This window comes from Vigna umbellata, chromosome 3, assembly GCF_029865625.1.
Source record: "Vigna umbellata cultivar VRB3 chromosome 3, Vumbellata_1.0, whole genome shotgun sequence".
Classification (NCBI taxonomy): Eukaryota; Viridiplantae; Streptophyta; class Magnoliopsida; order Fabales; family Fabaceae; genus Vigna; species Vigna umbellata.
The window spans coordinates 20,606,422-20,628,477 of NC_142167.1; the positions used below are offsets into that span (position 1 = coordinate 20,606,422).

General features: G+C 31.9%; 3 protein-coding genes across 5 annotated transcripts; 2 read left to right on the forward strand and 1 right to left on the reverse strand.

Annotated features, from left to right (window-relative positions):
• Window positions 1-326: 326 nt before the first annotated feature.
• LOC124840972 (putative magnesium transporter NIPA6) lies at window positions 327-3,706 on the reverse strand. The gene is made up of 9 exons (XM_047317130.2): window positions 3,394-3,706; window positions 3,154-3,210; window positions 2,965-3,055; window positions 2,716-2,876; window positions 2,494-2,621; window positions 2,261-2,398; window positions 1,303-1,395; window positions 1,083-1,200; window positions 327-937 (listed from the first exon to the last, which is right to left on the reverse strand). The coding sequence occupies exons 1-9, from the start codon at window positions 3,524-3,526 to the stop codon at window positions 843-845; spliced, it is 1,014 nt and encodes a 337-aa protein (XP_047173086.1). The 5' UTR covers window positions 3,527-3,706; the 3' UTR covers window positions 327-842.
• Window positions 3,707-6,814: 3,108 nt separating this feature from the next.
• Window positions 6,815-11,556, forward strand: LOC148201876 (endo-1,4-beta-xylanase 5-like). Of its 2 annotated transcripts, none has more exons than XM_088111108.1 (7): window positions 6,815-6,854; window positions 8,485-8,531; window positions 8,630-8,849; window positions 8,953-9,116; window positions 9,278-9,376; window positions 9,766-10,557; window positions 11,197-11,556. In XM_088111108.1, the coding sequence occupies exons 1-7, from the start codon at window positions 6,815-6,817 to the stop codon at window positions 11,554-11,556; spliced, it is 1,722 nt and encodes a 573-aa protein (XP_087967234.1). The 2 variants fall into 2 exon arrangements, with proteins under 2 accessions (XP_087967234.1, XP_087967235.1); XM_088111109.1 differs by lacking the exon at window positions 6,815-6,854 and adding an exon at window positions 8,306-8,345.
• Window positions 11,557-15,933: 4,377 nt separating this feature from the next.
• On the forward strand, window positions 15,934-21,700 carry LOC124840953 (inactive leucine-rich repeat receptor-like serine/threonine-protein kinase At1g60630). Of its 2 annotated transcripts, none has more exons than XM_047317103.2 (3): window positions 15,934-16,703; window positions 16,855-18,832; window positions 20,687-21,700. In XM_047317103.2, the coding sequence occupies exons 2-3, from the start codon at window positions 17,476-17,478 to the stop codon at window positions 21,343-21,345; spliced, it is 2,016 nt and encodes a 671-aa protein (XP_047173059.1). In that variant the 5' UTR covers window positions 15,934-16,703; window positions 16,855-17,475; the 3' UTR covers window positions 21,346-21,700. The 2 variants fall into 2 exon arrangements, with proteins under 2 accessions (XP_047173059.1, XP_047173061.1); XM_047317105.2 differs by having other exon boundaries at window positions 16,858-18,832.
• The last annotated feature ends 356 nt before the right edge of the window (window positions 21,701-22,056 follow it).

Consider the following 22,056-nt stretch of genomic DNA (forward strand, 5'->3'; position numbering starts at 1 on the left):
AATTTGTTTGAAACTCACCAATTTTCTCCAATTCGTAAATTTGTGTTTTATAAGAAAACATATTTTTCTACTTACTTCAAGGACATTAAGATTTACACCAAGTTGGCGTTGAATTGAAGCAACCATTTAAGAATCATTGTATCTAAACCGCAATAAGTGAGAAATGGAGATAGGAGGAAGTTTTTCGAAGATAGATGCGAAGCAAAAGCACCCCAAACTCGCAACCAGTAGCAGATTCTTTGATGCGAATAACTGTATTCAAAATCTTCTATATTTGATAGAGCCCTCAAGCATTGAGAAAGAAAATAAAACAAGGTAAAAAGAAATAATAAACAAAATAATCCACTTTTGCATCAGAAGTTCGGAAGAATAAATATCTTCACCATTAACAAACCAATAGATTTTTCCTTTACCTAATTCAAGAAATAAAACGATAAATCTAATAATTAATTAAATGAGAAAATATAGACGGAACTATATAAACAATTGCTGACTTCCTAGTAACATATCAATGTGTGTGTGTGAAGAAATATTACACTGGCTAAGACGCAGAATAGAACAATGGCATATGATCGCTCCAAAAATTTCGTTGTAATGAGACAGCAATCCCATTTCAGTTAGAAATGGTTCGGCACTTCAATCACGATTATAGTATTTCGCAAGTTCTGAGTGGCCCCAGTCAACAGCATGGAAAGCAATGGTTATAGAACTATAGCACCATGGATGCTTGAATTCATTAAACTCCAGGACAAGCTATCCACACTGCAGAAGCACCACACCATATGGCCATGGGCAGCTCACGTCATTGTATCGGCTCCATCAACCTAACATCGTAGGAAAACTCAACGTTCGGGATAGTCTGAATCGTGAATGAAAATGAGGTGTTCATCCTCCACACCCTTCATCGAATCCTCACGAGTGAACCATCTGGAGGTCTCTGCATCAAATAGAGAACATACCATCATTTAAGTTTAATTGCAATAGCCAAATTCTTATGAGTTGTAACAGTCTATCAATGCATCAACAAACAAATGGAAACTGGCATGAAAAAGACTAAAAGGAATATGTTATTATGTATGTACTTTGCATATTAGAATCTTCCTGTTCTCTAGTCATGTGCAATATGATTGTTCCTGAAAGAACGGTGATGAATCCGCATATCTCAGAGGTTATGCTGCTGACATCCTGACCAGACCAATCCTGAAAGTAAATAATCAAGCTTATCACATCCTATTGTTCAACAAAAAAGAAAAGTTGAGATATAACCAAAGCAATCAAAGAAAAATGAATCCATTATCATACCTTAAACATTATAGCACTGGCAATTATTGTAAGAGTTGTGAACATTACATAATATACAGGAGAAACAATTGTAGCATTGAATGTGTCCAGAGCCTGAAATGGTTTAATAGTGAAATAAGCTCAAGACTTGATAAAAGCATTTGGGCTATACTAATACAGATATATCATACATTGATGATAAGAAAAGTTTATATCAATGGGAACCTAAAGAACTGTATCAATGGAGAAAAGATTAGTGGAATTCTGTTGCAAGTAGCATAAAAAGAATGTTTGAATCAGGATGTGGAAAGCAAAGCTCGCGAGATTAAGTACAATTACATATATAGAGGATAGAATTGGTCACGACATTGTGTTTTATACTTCTATGTATAAATTTTAGTGGGTCTTATTTCAAGATCTGTCCAGTTCAAACTTCAAAATTTTCCCAGTTCATATTCAAATATGAAATTTCAGAATGCTTGACCCACAACCAAGTAAATCAATTCTTTCCTGAACTCCTAACAATTGCAATGCATCATTGAGCAATATGAATTACTTCACACCACATTTAAGCTGAAATGTATCAAAATATTTATTTTACGCATAAATTACTTTTTAGAAGTTCTATCGTATCAGCAGCATCTTTAGACGAAAATTTTTAATTTGCACATAAACTAAGTTTAGCATGCAGAAAAACTCATTTCATTTCTTCTAATTTTAAAAGTGCTTATGGAGAGTTAATCTAAATATACCTTTAATCTAATTACCAGAACTAGAAGATCGGCCTTTTTAATTGGTTTTCCTAAATAAGAAACAATGTACTATGCATCAAATGCAGTCCAAGAGCCTTTGCCCCCAGGGAACAACATAAAAATAAGAAACCATAAATCATGCATCAAATGCAGGCCAAAGAAGAAAAATTCCCCTTCAATATATGTAAACAAAGCTTATAATCTTGGTCATAAGTTCCATCACTCACCCTATTAAGGTAATTCAACTGTGTAATAACACAGATTGTTGCCACGCTAAGAAAAAACCAAGTCTGAGGATAAGCTACTTGACTGATTCCATCAAGTGTAAGCTTTATTGCAATTCCAATGGCTTTTATGCTCACAACCTGAAAATGTAACAAAATTAACGTACAAAGTAGCAAACAGTTATCTAACCACTGCAATATTGATATGAAACTTCATCACAAAGAGATTCAATTACCGTAAGTGAGCCCACTAATGAACAAATTCCCAGGTAAACCAGCATATTATTCTGTCCATAGCGAGGTTCAAAGTGTATGATCAAGACCAAAACTACTGAAACTGTTGCCATCACGTAAATCAGAAATGCTGCAGGAAAGAAATTGGGGGACAGAGAACATCGGTTAGGATACCAGAATATAGGTATGCAACGAAGTGAAATTAAAACAGGATAAAATCCAACCTGGTTGAGTAGCCAGATCCCATATTTCTTGGACAGAACTTGGAGTCTGCTCCTGTGGAGCATGGATGACAATAACAATTGAACCCACAATGCAGGATACACATCCCATCACGCCCATCTTAGGAAGCCGCTCCTTCAACAAGAAGTGCGACAAAACAGCGCTAGCGACCGACACTTCATATGTTAGTTCCACCATACTAATACAAAATTCACCAGAACTATCAAAATTGCATTGAAAGCTAAGAGTACCTAACTATAATACTAAGTGCACCAAGGGGAGTCACCAGAACTGCCGGAGCATAGATATAAGCCACAAAATTTGCAATTTCCCCAATAATCACTGCAAGCACATAGTTCAAGATCCAATTAAATTTCATTTCAAAACAGTAGATAACCTGAGTACAACCTCAGAGAAAGAAATAAAGTTGCCACACTCACTCGTTACCATGCCAGCCCACCAAAGCGGCTCTAGCAGATAAGTATAACCACCAACTCCTGCAATTTTCAAAAATCAAAACATCAAAACCTGGATCGCAAGCCAAGAAACATGCATGGATCTGATCTAAAACACCATATACTACATAATGTCAATACTTGATTACACAAGGAAGAAAATCAGAAAACAGCAACTTGTAAAAACAGAGCTGAGCGATTTGACAATGAAGAAAGAGAATTTACCTGCACGAGTACCGCGTGCAGCAGCACGCTTAAGACCCTTTTTCTTCAAGATGAAGCTTGAACCGATGAATGCACTGGAACTCATCGCCAGTATTAACCCCTTGCAATTATCCGAAACCCCCATCTCTGTCATTCTCTCCAATCGCTGCAACGCTACAAGAAGAAACCCTTCGTTTCCCCTTCAAAGAAGAAGAGAGATCAAATTCGATTAAACGCTGCGTTCTGTTGGTTATCTTTTCAGAGGAGCAAGCTTGCTTAACGCGGCGTCGCTGAACACTCTATCAAAGTCGCGAGACCCTTTAATTTTAATTAATAATAAATAATAACAATATCAAGAGTCCTTGACTAAGCAGAAGTTTCCGCGCGGAGTAATCCCGTGCTTCGCGAGAAACTAGCCCTTACATGCGCCCGCTGCTGATCCGTGCGATGAGATATTTACATCTAATCGAGCTGCAACGTGTCAGATAAGTATTGGTTCTACTCTTTCGCTCTAACTTGCTTACATCACTAGTGATGACGTGGCCGATTCCTTTCACACGCTACACGGATTGAGAAAGTGGGATATTTTCACTCTTCTGCCATTGGCTATTGGTTTTTTGGTTTTCTCTGCAATTGGGTGTGATATTCTTGTCTTTTATCCGTTGCTGATAACTGATAATTATCTAATTATCTAATGAAAGTAAACACTTCCACTAACTGTTATAATTGTTATTTAATATTTTTTTTATTGTCATTATTATTATTTAATAAAATGTGTCTTTTTCACCTTAAATTCTTGATAACATTATATTTGTTTTTTGCTATTAGTTTATAAATATTAGAGAATATCAGTGCAAATAAAGATATACACGTTACTAGGCACAAATGAGAAAAATACAAGATATTTTACGTTAAAAACAAGTGTATTTAAACTCTCGTGTGTTGTCATCATTATTACATATATATTCAAGCTATAAATTTAAGTAATACCATTTAAAATAAATAAAAAACAATAATAAATAATATACGTAGTAGAAGTCAAGTAAATAACGAAAAATGTAAAATTGAGAGTGAGTATTTAGGATCAATATGATATCAATATTATATGCTCTAATCATCATTGAGTAATCACATATGAACATGGCAAGTTAAAATTTAATCAGGAATTAATTAAAGTTAATTCATGCAATTTAACTTAAGGTACCAGTGTTTTAGCTGCTTTTAATTATAATTAAACATTACTTATTAAACTCTTGGAGTATTTGAGAAATCAATTAAAAAATATAATGAAAGCTTGTAAACTTGGTCGAATAATTTAATGAAGAAAATCTTAGCTTGCATTATAGTATTTGGTGTCCAAGGAAGCTTCCTTGCGTCTCTCTTACGTGGCATGCACGTGTAACATCGTGCACGCTTAAAATGACACTATTATTTACTATTTTATTTTCGTTTTTATTTTATCTGGGCTGAAATAATTCAGAAACAAAAGATCCAAGGCCCAATATCTATTAAGCAATCCCAAATGGCCCACTATATAAAATGCTGACAATCTGGCACACTCTGGATCAAACACCATGACAATAAAATCATGATTTCAATTTTTAAAGAAAAATATTCAAAACGGTTAATATATTTCCACCATTTATTATTTAGTAAAATACATTTCTTACTTCTTTGAACAATTGTAATATATTTTAATTTCAAATTTTATGAAATAGCTTTTTTATTAGATGTTGTAAAAGTTTATGGTAAAACTTTTTTTTTCTTTTAAAAAAATCATAAAATGATAAAAGATTATGGTAAAACTTAACTCATACTTGACTAAGAAACTAGTATAAATCCAAATATAAATTACTATAAATAAAAAAGGAAAGTAATATATATAGAAAACACATATAGATATAATTTTAAGATTTTAAATTAGAGATGTATCATAATTTTGTATATATATTTACTCATAATTTATAGCTATTGGACTATCTCGATGTATTTCTTTTAAAAAAAATACCACAAAAGAAAAAGAACTTTCAATTTTTTTATGTTTATGTTTATATTTTAAATTTCATGCATATTATCGAGGTTTGTAAGTTTTATTGTGACATATCATAGAACCGGATCGTTGTCTAATATTTATGTCACAATATATAAGTATAATATATATTTTTTATTTTTTATTTAATGTAATTTTTTAATACTTATAAATAAACTGTTTAATATTATATAAATTTTGGAAAAGAATAAATATTTAACCATAATAAAATAGAAAATAAAATTATTCATTACAATATAACACTAGGTGGGGAAATAAGATCGATTACAAGTATCAATCACGAAATTTACAATGAAATTAAAAAATAGATTCAATCGTAAAAATTGTTACTTCCATTGTTTTTAAATATTAACAATTAACATTTGTTAATAAAAATTATTATAAAATATTATTATATAAATTAAAATAATATTATAACAAGTTAAGACAATATTATAGTAACAAAAAATATTTATTTAAATTAAGAATATATATTTTCTAAATAAAATAAAAAAGAAAACTATCAATATCATAATATCATAATGTTATCATCTCAATAATATCAATAAATATATATTAAATTATTATTATGAAGTTTTATTTTTAAAAGACATTGCTTTAAAAAAAATTATTCTCAAGATTGTTCAATGCATGATATTAAAATTGAACAAAATGTTTTGATTGTGTTAATATATGATACGTTTTTAGAATTTTTTCTTGTTCTATAATACTTTTGAACTTTATTAATTTGATTATATATCAGAAAATTTATTTCCTAATCTAGACTTTTTGTATTATTATTGAAAAAGAATTTTTGATAATCTAGTCTAGTCAAAACAATTCAAAAGTAATTTAAAAAGAAAAAAAAATATTTTTACATTAAAATAAAGGAATAAATAAAAATATATTTCATTTTGGGTATAGTAATTTTAAAACCAAATAATACAATTAAGAGAAAAAGATGGTATGATAATAATGACGTAAAAGATGGACGGATTTAATTTAGATATTTGACACTGATGTCTAGGAAACAATTAAGCCCATAACAACATTAAGTTCTCGAACGGAATTTGAGTATAATTTAGATTGAAAATTTGGATTTTTCCGTTTTTAGAATTTTTATAAACAAAATGGAAAATTGATTTAAAAATATTATAAAAATATAGACAAGAAGTTTTAATTTAAAGAAATGAATCTAAAATGGATAAAAAATAGAAGAGTTTTAGCCCAAAGGATCATGATGTGATCATGCTGAAAAGGAAAAGGAAAAGTTTAACCTATTTAAAATATGAATTAAATCACACCAAACATGTCGATCTTTTCCTCAAATGTTCCATTTAACAGCTTTAGATAAGAGTAATTATTTTTTCAAAAAACAGGTTTCAAAAAATTTTGCAGGTTGGAACCAAAACCATGAGTCTCATCTTTCTGCTATGTGTCATCCTTTTGAGAGGTTTATCTTCTTCTTTTACATTTCTATTCTCACACTTTTCTTATGTACCAAAACTATAAAACCATAACACATTTTTTCAATAGTAGTTTAGCACACTGCAATCATTTTGCCATGCAAAAAGGAACACAGTTTGTCTTTTAAAGTTGTTTTGTAAAAAAAAATAGTTTGATTGATACTAAGTTATATTCATCTTTTTTTTAAGGATTTGGTTGCAGAAATGATAATAAATTTCAGTTTTATTTATCACTTTTTTTATATATTTTAATGACATTGTGTTGCTCGGTTCAAAAAGAAAAATCATGATGGAAATTTATTGTGTGAAGAAAACAAGTCCTTCTTTTTTTTAGATTTCTTATAGTGTCTAAAATTTATGTATTTCTTTTATTGATTTGAATACGTTATCTTTATAAATGTTATAAAGAAAACAGTTTTTTTTTTGAAACTTATGCAAAAACGTTACTATATATTTGATTTTATTTGTTTATGTATTTTAATATAAGAAAAATATATATAAAAATATGCATTATTTATAGATATTGATTTTAATATGATATTATATTTTTAAAATTTTATTTTGTATGTTATTTAATAATTATGATTTTGTTGATAGATATTCGATCACAATTCTGGAATATTTGAAATTAGTACATTGCAGTATCAATGCACAATCTGATCTTTTTTTAAAAAGAAAAAAAAAAATACTTTTGAATGTGTCATGTTTTAAAACAAAACCAAAGGAATAAAAAAAAGTTTCTCTAATTTATGTACAATTAGATTAAAGTTCCAGTGATTAATTATACATTAGTTACTATTTTTAAAGGACTAAATTAAAATTCATCAGTAATTAATTATATGGTATTTTCATTTTTTATTTATTTTTTAAATATCTCATTCATATGTAAAAAAATATATTCTCATGATCTAAATTTTTATTTATTTTCAATTATCATCATTCTTAAAAAGAAAATCATGTAATCATTTATCTCAAATACCATTAATGAGTGGTTTTACATGCCAAAATGGTTTATGAAAGAATTCACTTTATTTCTTCTTTTTTATCGACAAACATCTGTCTTATATTTATCTTTCCTTCTTTTTAATTATTTTTGGCGACTTTCTTAAAATTTTTATAGAGAAACCAAAACATGATTCTTTTTTCGAAAACCAACAAAATTAGTTTTAAATGATTTGAAAAAATAAAATAAAAACATCTAATTCTATAAATGGATAATTTTTTTTCCTTTTGCTGGAATGTGAAGACATTAAATGGTAACTTTTGAATTAAAAACAGCCATTTATTAATTTGTGTGCACATTAATTATAGCACTGATAAAACAGTGGTTTTCCTTAAGTTTAAATCCATATTGTTACCATTGAAGCTCTTTCTCTCATTTTCTTCTGTTTCTTTTCATTCTTTGGAATCAAATTATTGAATGTTTAAAACAAAAGACATGAATCTCATATTTCTGGTTTGTGCCTTTCTTCTCGCAGGTTCGTGTATTGACACTTTTTGTCACGGACATTGATGCTACAAACATTAATCTCATATTTTTATTCTTAAAAATCTCATTCATGTTAACGAAAATCTGATAAAATAAGAACTAAAATATATCATTTGCTGCTACCACAGGTTTTGAAGTGGATGCATTATCCTATGATTATTCTGCAAGTATCGAAGTAAATATTTATTTTTTCAAAGGTTTTTTACATTACAAATATTAATATATAGTTTTTTTCCTTACTTTATAATGGGTTATATATGAATTCAATTTCAGTGTCTTACACAACCATTGAAGCCTCAATACAACGGAGGAATAATCCGAAACCCAGATCTAAATAATGGACTTGAAGGATGGAATTCATTTGGGGATGCAAAAATAGAACACAGAGAATCATCAGGCAACAAATATGTGGTAGCACATAGCAGAAAACATGCACATGACAGTGTCTCTCAAAAGATTTCTATCGAAAAGGGAAAACATTATACTTTGTCTGGTAAAATTTGTTCTCAAACTGCATAAATCATGCAATGTTTTTCCCATTTATAAGGTCATTGGTACATGAAACATCAATAACCAGAAAGCATTGTCCTTTACAGCTTGGATACAAGTAAGTACAGGGAATGTCCTTGTAACTGCAATTGTGAAAACAAGCAAAGAATACAACTTTGCTGGTGCCATTTTTGCTGAGAGTAAGTGTTGGTCTATGCTTAAGGGTGGTTTCACAGCTCAAGATTCAGGACCAGCAGAGCTCTATTTTGAGGTACCATGACTTTTGATAAATGTGTTTTTGTAAAATTTTCATAAAACCTTTTACATAAAATTTGATGATGTCTGATACACTCGTTTATGTAATATAAATTAATTTTATTTTTAATCGATGTGAAATTTCCTTCCAATTTTCTAACTGTCAAAATCATGTAGGGCAATAATACCTCTGTCGAAATATGGATAGACAGCGTTTCCTTACAGCCATTCACAGATAAAGAATGGAGTTCTCATCAAGATCAGAGCACTGAGCAGGTAAATATTAATTATTGAATAAATAATAAAATATATATTTTTTCACATTTTTTATCATATTAAAGTAATGAGTATTAAAAGAAAATTTGTTCAGTCTTTGTTTTTTAGTCTAAAGCAATTAGTTACAAAAGAAAATTAAATCTTTCTCTGACATTTAAAGTAAAGGTTTTATCTGTTTGAGTCCTGATTATATGGTATAAATTGATTTCATGTCTCGTTATTGTAAGTTACATATATGGGAAGAATATTACATATGTCTTATTAATTAAAAATTAAAAAATCTATTTTGATACATATATATTTTTTATATTTATTTGATATTATTAATTTTCGTATGACTAGTTACTCTTAAAAAATTATTATAATTAACTTTGATTTGGATTTGGCAGAATCGTAAGAGGAAGGTATTAATCCAAGCACAGGATGAACAAGGAAAGCCATTAGCAAACGCAAAGATATCATTTCAAATGAAGAAGGCAAGTTTTCCGTTTGGGAGTTCGATGAATAAATACATCCTAAACAATGCATTATACCAAAACTGGTTCGCCTCTAGATTCACAGTGACAGCGTTTGAAAACGAAATGAAATGGTACAGCACTGAAAGTGTGCAAGGTAAGGAAGACTACACGACAGCCGATGCTATGTTGCAGTTTGCTAAGAACCACAACATAGATGTTCGAGGCCACAACGTATTCTGGGACGATCCTAGTTTCCAACCTGGTTGGGTTCCTTCACTGTCTCCAACCCAACTAACTTCTGCAACAGAACAGAGGCTCAAATCTGTCGTGTCAAAATACAAGGGCAAGGTTATTGCATGGGATGTTGTCAATGAAAATCTACACTTTTCGTTCTACGAAAGTAAACTTGGACCAGACTTTTCCAGCAAAATTTTCGAGGAGATTCATAATGTTGACGCAGGAACCACTTTGTTTCTGAACGAGTATAACACCATTGAGGACAATAGAGATAGTGTTGCAAGCCCAGGAAGGTACGTCCAGAAGATTAAACAAATTCGGAGTTATAAAAAGAATAGTGCAATCCGTTTGGGAATTGGGTTGGAGTCCCACTTCGGTGATAAGGGTATCAATTTTCCATACCTTAGAGCATCTTTAGATTTTCTTGGTGCCACTCGTTTGCCCATTTGGATTACAGAATTTGATGTTGCAAATCAACCTAGACAGGTATAACTCGACCCTACCAACTTTGCATTTTATTTCAATCAAATTCTTATCTTCATGCAACAAATTCATGTTATATTTTTAAGGTATTTAGGTTAAAGAAAATGTTTTTTTAACATTTTTTTTTACAATTTTTTTATAACAGTATGTGTGGTACTTCATGATTGATATTTACAAACTAATAAACACTGATATATAGTTTATTGTTAAAAAGTTATTAAAAAAAGTTGTTAACATATCATAGTTTTTAGGTTAAATGTGTTTTTAGTCTCTTAACTCTAACAAAAATTTCGAATTAGTATTTTTTCGAAATTTTGAATTCAATTAACCTTATCTATAATCAATGTGGGACTCCAACACAAATCATTTTGATGGTGAGACTATACATTAACGGGTGGTCCAATAACGGTCCGATAGCGAGTAGGATAGGCTCTAACCATAGTTCTGATACCATGTTAAAGAATGAACTTTAAGCCTAATTCAACTCCACAAAATTGACTTGTAAGAGGTTTGCACCTACTTATATATTATAAATTAGTCTTATGTCTAATCAATGTAGGACTTCCACCACTTATATTTATTATCATTTAAGTTTTTATTTACATAATGAATATTTAATATTTAAACCTATGATCTGTGTAGGTACAATACTTTGAGCTTGGTCTTAAAGAGCTACATAGTCACCCTATGGTTAAAGGTATTGTGATGTGGACAGCCTTGTCACCACAAGGTTGCTACAGAATTTGTTTAACAGATAACAATTTCAAAAACTTAGCAGCAGGGAAGGTTGTGGACAGATTTCTTGCTCAGTGGAAACCAAAGAATTTGTCTGGAGTTACAGATAAAAATGGATACCTTGAGCTCTCTCTTTTTCATGGTGATTACGAAATGAAGATAAGTCACTCTGTCAAAAACAATAGCTCTTTCTCACAACTCCTAAACGTATCTCCCCAAAATCAATCAAACACAATAAAACAATTTGTAAAGCTTTCTGTGAAGTAATTATTTTTTCATTTTATATAGTTTTAGTTTACAATGTAACTTAATAAAACTTAATGAAAAGTGAAAAGTTCTCAAATTACTTTTTCTTTGTTGTTTGTTCATTGTCTGACTCTTTCACTTTAAGTTACATTCATATTAACATATTGTCAGTTTTAATAACACAACATTGCCATCAAGAGTATATAGTTGTTATAATAAAAAAGTAGAAATAATTAAAAGTAGTCCTAGGATTGCATAACTTCAATTTTTTTTTATCATTTCGTCGTGACTTTATTCATTTGAATAGATTTGGTAAAAAGTGATTTGGTGGAAAATGAACTAAAACTTAATTAATTGAGATAGGTTTTTTTAGGTTGAATGATTTTAAACATGAAAAGTTCTTAAATAATAAATATAAAATCTAATTTGATTTGAGGTAATTACTTATATAAACATGTAATTACTTATATATATTTTAAATGAGTTAAATGGATTTTTCGTACTCAAATTTTACCCAAAAAAAATTGTATTTCATTTTAAAACTAAATTATACAGTATTTAGTCCTTACCCGTTATGTAAAATATAAACAAGTGAAGTGTTTTCCATGAGTCAAAAAGAGTTTCACAATAAACTATAATATAACCTATATATAATTTTTGTTGAAAGGATATTTTACATAATTTTTGTAAAGTGTATGAACTAAATACTTTATAGTTTAATTTAGAAATGAAGTATAATTTTTTTTATAATAGTTTAGAGAAAAACAAAAGAAACATATTTAATCTTATTTGTAGATAACGTGAGATTTAAAAGGAATATGCTTATTTTTAATAAACCAAATATAATTTTATAAAAAGAAAGATAATTTTAAAAGACAATTTTTTATTGTATATTCTGAATACTAGTTTCTTTATTATATGCATTATAAATATGGTTAAATATTTTTTTAATTTTTAAAGTTTAATGTAAAATTATAATTTGTTTATGGTACTGTTATAGTTTGGTTATCAAATTTTTAAAATAAATAGACTTAATAACCTTAATTCAATTGTGCTAAATTTTTGTATGTGTCACATAATATTTCAGTTTCACGTTTGAATTGTTTTCACCTTTTGATACCTTCTAATTCAATTGATATATATATATATATATATATATATATATATATATATAGGCCCACTTAAAGATTCAGCAATCCGAAGTGAACAAAACAAATGGCCCAAGACCAACCTGTAGATTCAGCAATCCGAAATGGCCCACTACTTAAAACCCTGACAACCTGGCACGCTAAGGATCACACACAACATGACAACAAAATCACGAATATACTTTTTAAAGGCGTATTCATAAAGTGGCTAATTTATACTTTAATAATTATATTACAATTAAATATACATGAATATAATAAATTAAGTAACTATTTAAATCCCAATTGCTAATTACAATTTTTATTTCATTCTTCAAATAAATCCATAGTCTGTTATTTATTAAAATATACTTCTTAATTTCTCTAAGAGTTATTTAATGTAATCACGACTCCCTCGCTACTTCTTATTTTGTTGGGCGATAAGGGTGACAATAGTTAGAGCATGATAGAAAATAAGAGTGATACTTTTATATTATTATTATTAATAATAATAATAATAATAAATTTTATTAAAGATGATAGCCTCAACAGTATTGTTGATAATTTTAATATATATAGGGTGTACTTCACGGATTAAAAAAAACTAAACATTTTTTATAAATTATGTTTTTAGAAATTTCTTTCGATTTTCAAGAATCTAAAATTTGATTGAAGGACATAATACAGTTAGCACGTTAAATAGACACATTTAAGACGACTAGTATAATTAAATAAGTCGTTTATTTAATTGCAATAAATAGCTTTTTGAAAGATTAATTTGCAGTTCAGTTGAGTAATTTGTTTTTTTTATTCTAATATCTTACTTAAGTCAATTTTTTTTAATATCTAAAACCCCAAAATAGAATTAGTATGTGAATTAATTATATGTAAAATATATTTTTAATTAGGTTTTGATTAAAAGACTCTAATAATTTTTTTTATATTTTTTATTTGAGTTACTTTTATTTAATTTTCTTTCTTAATTATATGATTTGAATGTTATTTTGCTCTTTCTTGTTTATCTGTGTATTAAAAAGTATGTTGTTATGTGATTATGGTAAAAATGACAGGTTTAATAAGTTTTTTTTTGTGTTAATATTTGAGATATTTATTTAATGTGATATTTTATCAATTATTTTTATTTATTTAATTTTTTATTTTCTCCTTTTTATTTATTTATTTATTGCACTTTCATGACTATCTCGGGATAGAATAGACTATGTGATAAGTAGAAACGAAGCGGGAAGAATTGAAGAAATCTAAAATCACTAACATAGTCACATTTGAAATGATGTCAACATAAATTCAACGAACAAAAATTTAATAGAATAGTCCATATTAACTTATTTTAAATAAAATAGAAAATTAAATTAAGACAAAAAATAAAGAATCACATTTAATAAACTTCTTAAATATTGAAACTAAAAATATATAAGAATATTACGATTAATATAAAATAGCTCATACTTTTTATTATTTTCTTTAAAAATATATTAGATACATGTTTTCAATGTCAGTATAATGGAGGAATTATCCCAAACCTCGAATGCAAAATAGAACACAGAATCATTAAACAACAAATACGTCGTAGCTAAAAGCAGAAATCAAACAAATGACAGCGTGTCTCAAAAGGATAACCATTACACTTTATACTCAAATATTATAAAATATGGATAGTTTTTCTTTCAATATTATTTTATCATATTTTAAATTAAAAAAAATGAATAACCCACAACCACTATTCTTCATTTGTGACTGTAGGTTGAATTGGTACAAGTGATAAAGGGAAACCTATGTAGTACTGTACTACGATGTTATTCACTTTGAAATTTGAATTTATTTTAATTTCTTTACAAAATATTTAAATTATATTTTATTATATTTTCCTTTTGAAATAGATTGAAAAAAGTGACCACTTATGAAATATAAATATATTCGTCTAAGAAAATCTAATATCATTTTGACCATAAATTCTCAAATTTCATGAGATTTCATGGTGAAATTTCATGACCTTGTTGAGGTAATTTTTTTTTTCACAATCTGTTTTTTTTTAATATGTTGATGAATTGTGGAAGTGAAGGGTGATTTTTATTTTATAGAAGTTATGAGTTTGTATTTTTACTTATGTTTTTCCAAATTCCCGAATGTTGTAGGGTAATAATTCTTCTGTCGATTTTAGGATAGACAGTGTTTCTTTGCAATCATTCACAAACAAGGAATGGAAGTCACATCAATATCAAAGCATTGAAAAGGTATCTATTAGTCATTGAATAAATGGAAGAAAAATATTATCAAAACATTCTAATTTATTTATACACTTTATCCTATTAGGTGGAATCCATGTGAATCTTATAAGTGAATTTCCTATAGAATCACTGAGTCACATGAATTTTAGTTAACAAGAAAAGAAGTTTTCATCTGTACAATTTATGCTGCATTTATTTACCATTGGAGAATTAATCATTCAATAATGACATAAGTTAGATATCTCTTACACAATAAATCCTTAGTAACTCATAGTTACTCTAATTTTAAACTATTAAGTAAAAATTAATAAGACTGAACTCCCTAGTTTTCTTTTTTCTCTTATATTAAACATGACCGAAAGCTTTATGGCATGCCTTGTACTTTAAATTTTTCATTGGATTCATCCTTCCAAATTCAAAGATAATAAATTATATTGCGTATTGTTCTTCCCATTGTTCTTTGTTTATTGTCTTACTCTTACATTTAACTTCAAGCAGGTTTTGCTTCCAATCTCAGTCAAATAATAAAAATTCAGCAAAGGTTGGTCCCACATCGTAATTGAAGTCTTTGCACACTCTTAGAACATGCGTTTTGTTAAGGATAACCTTATTTTATCCTCATACTTGAAACATCAGAGAAAACAAGTTTTTCACAACAAAACGCTTACTTCTGATAAATTGACATTCCTATATCAAAACTCAGTTATTTGGAAATACATGTTTTCGAAAGGCAACATTTAATGTTAATTAAATTAATTTTGATGTAAATTATTATTTTTAATCGAGTGGATGAGCTGACAGAGATGTGAAAATCAGTCCCATTTTGTTATTGTTAACTGTGACCACACATTAATGGATTTTGTTACCATGATTTTCGATGACCACTCATAATCAAAGAACCAATATCTCTACCTACGCTTTCGGCTTGGTCTCTGAGAAACTCAAGACAGCCACAAAATCATGGCCTAATGTGTTCATTCTCAGTCTCCATCTTTCCATTTTTTTCTTCCGATTTCTTAATCCAATGACATAATTTTCTGAGCAAACATGTTAATGTACATTGCTTATATACTACATGATATGATGGAGCAGAAGAAAGGATAAGAGATATAACATACAATATGACAGCTGGCAATAGTCAATGATCAGTAATACACGAGCTCAACTGCACCAGTCCACTTTTTTGCTTTGACTCTTCCAGTGGCCATTTAATTGCAACACGTGGCAGGTGTTGGAGTTTTTTTTAACAATTTTCTGATTTCTGCTTTTTGTGAAATTTCATTTATTGTTCTTCTCTTTAGCCTTCAATTCGTTCACCAATTTCCTGAGAGGAAAGAGGGGCCTTTGCCTTTGGGAGAGGAAGAAGGGGAGCATGTTCTTTTCTGTCATCTCTCTCTCTGATCAGACAGAAACAGTCAGACACACGCATAATACACATAGATGAAGTAGGGAAATTCTCACACACACACTCTCTCTCTCTCTCATTATTGCTCCAAACCCATTCAGAGTACAGATGGATCTTCGATCATAGCGGTTTTAGCAGCTGGAATCTGCACTTGCACCATGTGTGTTTCTACTGCCACCACTGTAGTAAATATATTATTATTTTCGACATAGACATTCAATTCCTGTGAAACAGGAAAAAATTGGAGGAAGTGTTCAAACTTTCTCAGCCACCATCATTCCATTCAAATGGGTGCTGCAATTGCAATGATTCTAAAGAGAAGAGTGCTGGATCCCACCTCCGGCAAGCTCTGAGAATGCTAAATTCCACGAGTGTCAGGAACCCAAGAAAGTAAGTATAAAATTACATGCATGGTTGGTTTTGTTTATGCCAGAACGGATCAAATACAAATATAATAGATTAGATTACAGAGATAAAAAAAGAACAGTACTTGTTTTTGTTTGCTTGCAAAGTTGTTCACTTTTGTTTAATAATGTTGCAGCAGTGTAGCAATATATAAATCATAGAGAGAAGAAAAGAATGGTTATTTGTGGTCTGCGGGTACTGGGATGATTTCACGTGAGAGTTCTGCCACTGTGTCCGTGAGTGTTGCGAGTGTGGAGGAGTTTCGAGAAACCAAGGGCAGCCCCAGCAAAGGCAACCACTTTAACAACGGTAGGTGTCTCCAATTTGATGGATCCCTTGAGTTTCCAAACAGAGCTCTCTCTTCCATTATTGTTTCCACTGCTATGGTTATTGCTTCATACTTCAAACTTCAATCTCATTTCAAGCTTTTGGGTTAGATGAGTGGTTGAGGACTCTACTCTACTCTACTCCACTCTACCACAAGAATGTCATGACACACGAGTGGATCATAGAAAGAGAGGGTTTTGTCAATGTCAATGGTAGATCTGAAGACTTAAAAGTGAGTGAGTGAAACAGCTAAGAAAACCAAAGATCTGTCTCAACTTCAACCGTTTTTCAGCTGTAATTTATGTACGTCAGTTAACTGTTAACCCTCAAATGCATTAAAGTGTTCAATGGCTCTCATAATGGGAAACCAAAACAGTTGAAATTGGAAATCCTCGTTTGTAACTTCAACTGTGGTTGGTTGGTCCCTAACATGGAGAGATCCTATGTTTTTGTTTTTCTCTGTGTCTCCGTGCTTTGTCTCTTCCTGTCCGAACCCACCAGAGCAGAAGACGATTCCCAGCCACTACTCGCTCTCAAATCCTCCATTGACGTTCTCCACAAGCTCCCATGGCGGCAAGGAACCGACGTGTGCACCTGGAAAGGGATCAAAGACTGCTTCAACGGAAGAGTCAGAAAGCTCGTTCTGGAACACTCCAACCTAACCGGTTCTCTCGATGACAAGATCTTGAACCGTTTGGACCAGCTCCGAGTCCTCAGCTTCAAAGGAAACTCACTCTCCGGCCAAGTCCCTGACCTCTCCGCCCTGATCAACCTCAAATCGATTTTCCTCAACGACAACAACTTCTCCGGCGAGTTCCCCTCCTCGGTCGCGCTGCTCCACCGCGTCAAAGTCATTGTCCTGTCGCAAAATCACATCTCCGGCGACATTCCAGCGTCGCTTCTGAATCTCCGGCGACTCTACATCCTCTACCTGGAAGACAACGCGTTCACGGGAAGCATCCCGCCTTTCAACCAAACCAGCCTCAGGTATTTGAATGTCTCCAACAACCGACTCTCCGGCGAGATTCCGGTGACCGCCGCACTGATCCGGTTCAATGCCTCGTCGTTTTTGGGCAACCCGGGGCTCTGCGGGGAGAACATCCTCCAACCGTGCAAAAACGGCAGCGTTCCGTCGGCGCCGCCGATAAGCCCCAGCTATCCGCTGATCCCGGGAGGCACCGCGGCGGCGTCGAAGCGGACGTCATCGAACCGCACCAAACTGATAAAGATAATTGGAGGGTGCGTTGGTGGCGTTGTTTTCATACTGTTGTGCATGGTTGTGGTGTGGGCGATTTGCAGGAAGCGGAAGACAAGGGTGGGTTCCGGAACGAGGAGCAAGGGCGGTGGTGACGTGGCAGAGGGGGAGGCTGGTGCGGCGGGGAGTGCGGGAGGCGGCGGCGGCGGCGGCGAGGGCGGGGACAGTGCTAAACAAGGGGGTTTTGCGTGGGAAGGTGAGGGTCTAGGGAAGTTGGTGTTCTGCGGAGGAGGTGATCGCGAGATGAGTTATAGTTTGGAAGATTTGCTGAAAGCGTCCGCGGAGACTTTGGGGAGGGGTATTATCGGAAGTACGTATAAAGCAGTTATGGAATCAGGGTTCATTGTTACTGTTAAGAGGTTGAAGGATGCAAGATACCCTGGTTTGGAAGAATTCAGAGCTCACATTCATGTTCTTGGAAGGCTCACTCACCCTAATCTGGTCCCACTCAGGGCCTATTTTCAGGCTAAAGAAGAACGTCTTCTCGTTTATGATTACTTCCCCAATGGCAGCCTCTTCTCCCTTATTCACGGTATCTATCTCCCACTTAACTTCCATTACACTCATTCCTCAATAACCAATGCCACTCATTAATGCATATTTCCACTCTCTAACAATAATCTATTTGTCTCACAGGTGTTTGTATAATTGCTCAATTGAAAATAGTGACATGTCTGTATGATTGGTTTAGTGTTTAGTGTGAATGGCTTATTATTTGAATGATAAAACTATTATTATAAGAATGCAGTTTGCTCCTGAAAAGGGGGGCTGAGAGTGACCTAAAAGATGATTATCTTTTAATAATGGGACCTCCAATTATGCCTTGCACTAAACCTTTCCCTCTCCCTCAGATTTAGTTAAATAAAGACAAAGGTTGCTGCTTTCTCTTTCAAACTGTTTGATGTAATTTCAGACTTTATAAATATGTGTGTGCTCTTAAATTGACAACTCATTTATAGCGTGACCCCCATGTTAGTGTTGTCGCCCTCCACCATGGAAAGATTACTACACAGCTATACAGAGTGGAGTTCGTGTTTTACTGTACTGCCATGTACTTCTACAGTGATCTCAAATCCACTTTAATCGGTGTCAAGTATTTTTTTCTATAGGAATTGCTCGGTGTTAAATTAGGTCATACAGATTTTTAAATCTCATAATTCATTTGTAAATTCTCTCCCTTTCTTCCAGAGTCTATCTATCAGGTCAACACTTTCTGCTCTCACCTACCAGCGGGATTCGTAGATTGGAGAAAGTGGTTAGAACGTTCCCATGTTCTGTTCTTTTTAAGATTGTTTTGTTTTTAAAATAAAATAACACAGTTGAATTCCTTTCGTTATGATAGCTGAAATATGCATTTCAGTAATAAGGATTTAGGTTACCCGTCGATCTTGAGCATGGCAAATTAGATCTTTTTGTTTTGGAATTGCCCCTTAAAGAATTTAGGAGCCAGCATTAATCCCCTTTCTAGAAGCCCTAATCCTTTTTATGGGAATTCTATTCAAATACGAAGGAAGATGCTGGATAAACAACAGTGTTTGCAACTGTTTAAACTATAAAAGCGGTTACATTATTCTGTGGATATATGAAGATAAGTTTTATCTTCACTTGATGATGTAAAAAGTTGAGCATTTGTGAGAAAAAGTTTAAGCTTTATTATTCCTAGGGAACAACCCCAATTTCAATTATATAAGAATAAGATAATATGCTTTCTTGCAGAGCATTTAACTAATCAAGAAGTCAGCCTTTCTTTATTGTGGAACCATAGTATCCGAGGGTAGAAAGTAGTCAATCATTCCAAGTTGTCATTTTTCCTGGATCCTCACGTGTATTTCTGCTGTCTTGAAACTATTGTTTTTCTCATCACATGCATTGTGCTGCTTTATTTTCTAAGCAAATCGTTGTGAACCTTAGTCTTCAAGCAATTACAGTGTTCCATCACTGACTTGTGTCTTGGTAATACAAAATTTACATGGTGATAATACTTGCATGAATGTAAAGTAAAGTAAATGGCACAAATGGAGAATCCAAGTGATAATACCAATAAAGTGATGTTATCTTTGAGCTAGCCTCTAGTTATTGAAATTATGCTAGTAAGACTGGCATATATGTTGGATTTAGCTATACTTTATCACCATCGTCATTTTGTTTAAGTGATCTTTCCTAGATATGATTGAAGTTGTTTGTATTTGTTAATTGAGCCTTTTAGAGTTGTCAGAATTTTAAACCAGTAACATTCTAGTGGCATCACATTTCACTGTGCATGGAATTAAAGAACACCACTTATACAATTTCCAAATGCTAAGAACTAAACTGAAACTTTCTGCATATTAACATCACTATCAAACCAATGATTGACAGAAGAGCTGTTGCGATGACTATAATGCAGGATCAAAAACATCCGGTGGGGGAAAACCTCTTCACTGGACATCCTGCCTTAAGATTGCCGAAGATCTAGCAACAGGCCTGCTCTATATCCACCAGAACCCCGGCATGACACATGGAAACCTAAAATCTTCTAATGTGTTGCTTGGTTCTGATTTTGAGTCATGTCTTACTGATTATGGTCTAACTGTTTTCCTAAATCCTGACTCAATGGACGAGCCCAGTGCCACATCTTTATTCTACAGAGCACCTGAATGCCGCAACTTTCAAAGGTCACAAACTCAACCAGCTGATGTATACAGCTTTGGGGTCCTTGTTCTAGAGCTCTTAACTGGCAAAACACCCTTCCAAGACCTTGTTCAGACGTATGGTTCAGACATACCTAGGTGGGTCCGGTCAGTGCGCGAAGAAGAGACAGAGTCCGGTGATGATCCTGCCTCAGGCAATGAAGCATCAGAAGAGAAGCTTCAGGCTCTTCTGAACATTGCCATGGCATGTGTTTCACTGGTGCCAGAGAACAGGCCTACAATGAGAGAGGTTTTAAAGATGATAAGAGATGCAAGAGGGGAGGCGCATGTCTCATCTAACAGTAGTGATCACTCTCCTGGAAGATGGTCAGATACTGTTCAAAGCTTTCCAAGGGAAGAACACCAGAGCATATGATTGGTAACTTTTTTGATAGCTTCATAGTTTGAAACTATGCATTCTGATTTTTCCTGAATTGGTCATTGATTCCATGCATAAACTAGGTGATACGAAAATCATGCGGTAAAGACCTACATTTTAATCTCTTGCTCTGTGAGTAAATGCATTTTAAAGGTAATCAATGGATTCATTTGTAGAGTCATCAAATATTCACCTTGTCTAAGATTTGCACGACAGTTATTTTAGTTTTAGATAAGTTCTTTTTCAAAAGTTAGTCTTGTAAAACAAACTTTCCCATAAAAACATGGGGTTCAGATTAGTTTAGACCCGTAACTAAGTTAATTATTTCAAATTGAACTCTATTAACTTTTTATCTCAAGGACCATTGATGCTAAAATCTAGCTTTGCCTTTTTGTTCAAGCATAAATGTGTCAGTCCCGAATTGATGGTCGTGACTTGTGAGGTTGTCGATAAACGACGTTGGAATTTTTAGAAAACTACCAACCATGGGAGTGTTGCACCAATATTTTCAAATTTGGATAAAGTAGAAAAATTCATATATTAGAAAAACACCCAATATTACAAGGTATGTATTTTCATCAATTAATGGTTTTAAATTGAAGTTAAAATACTTGTACAAAAAATTGTAAGTATAAAGAAAAGAAAAGAAAATAAATTTAACAACACTAAAGACATTAGTATACAGGGGTGAAGCATTATATATATGAT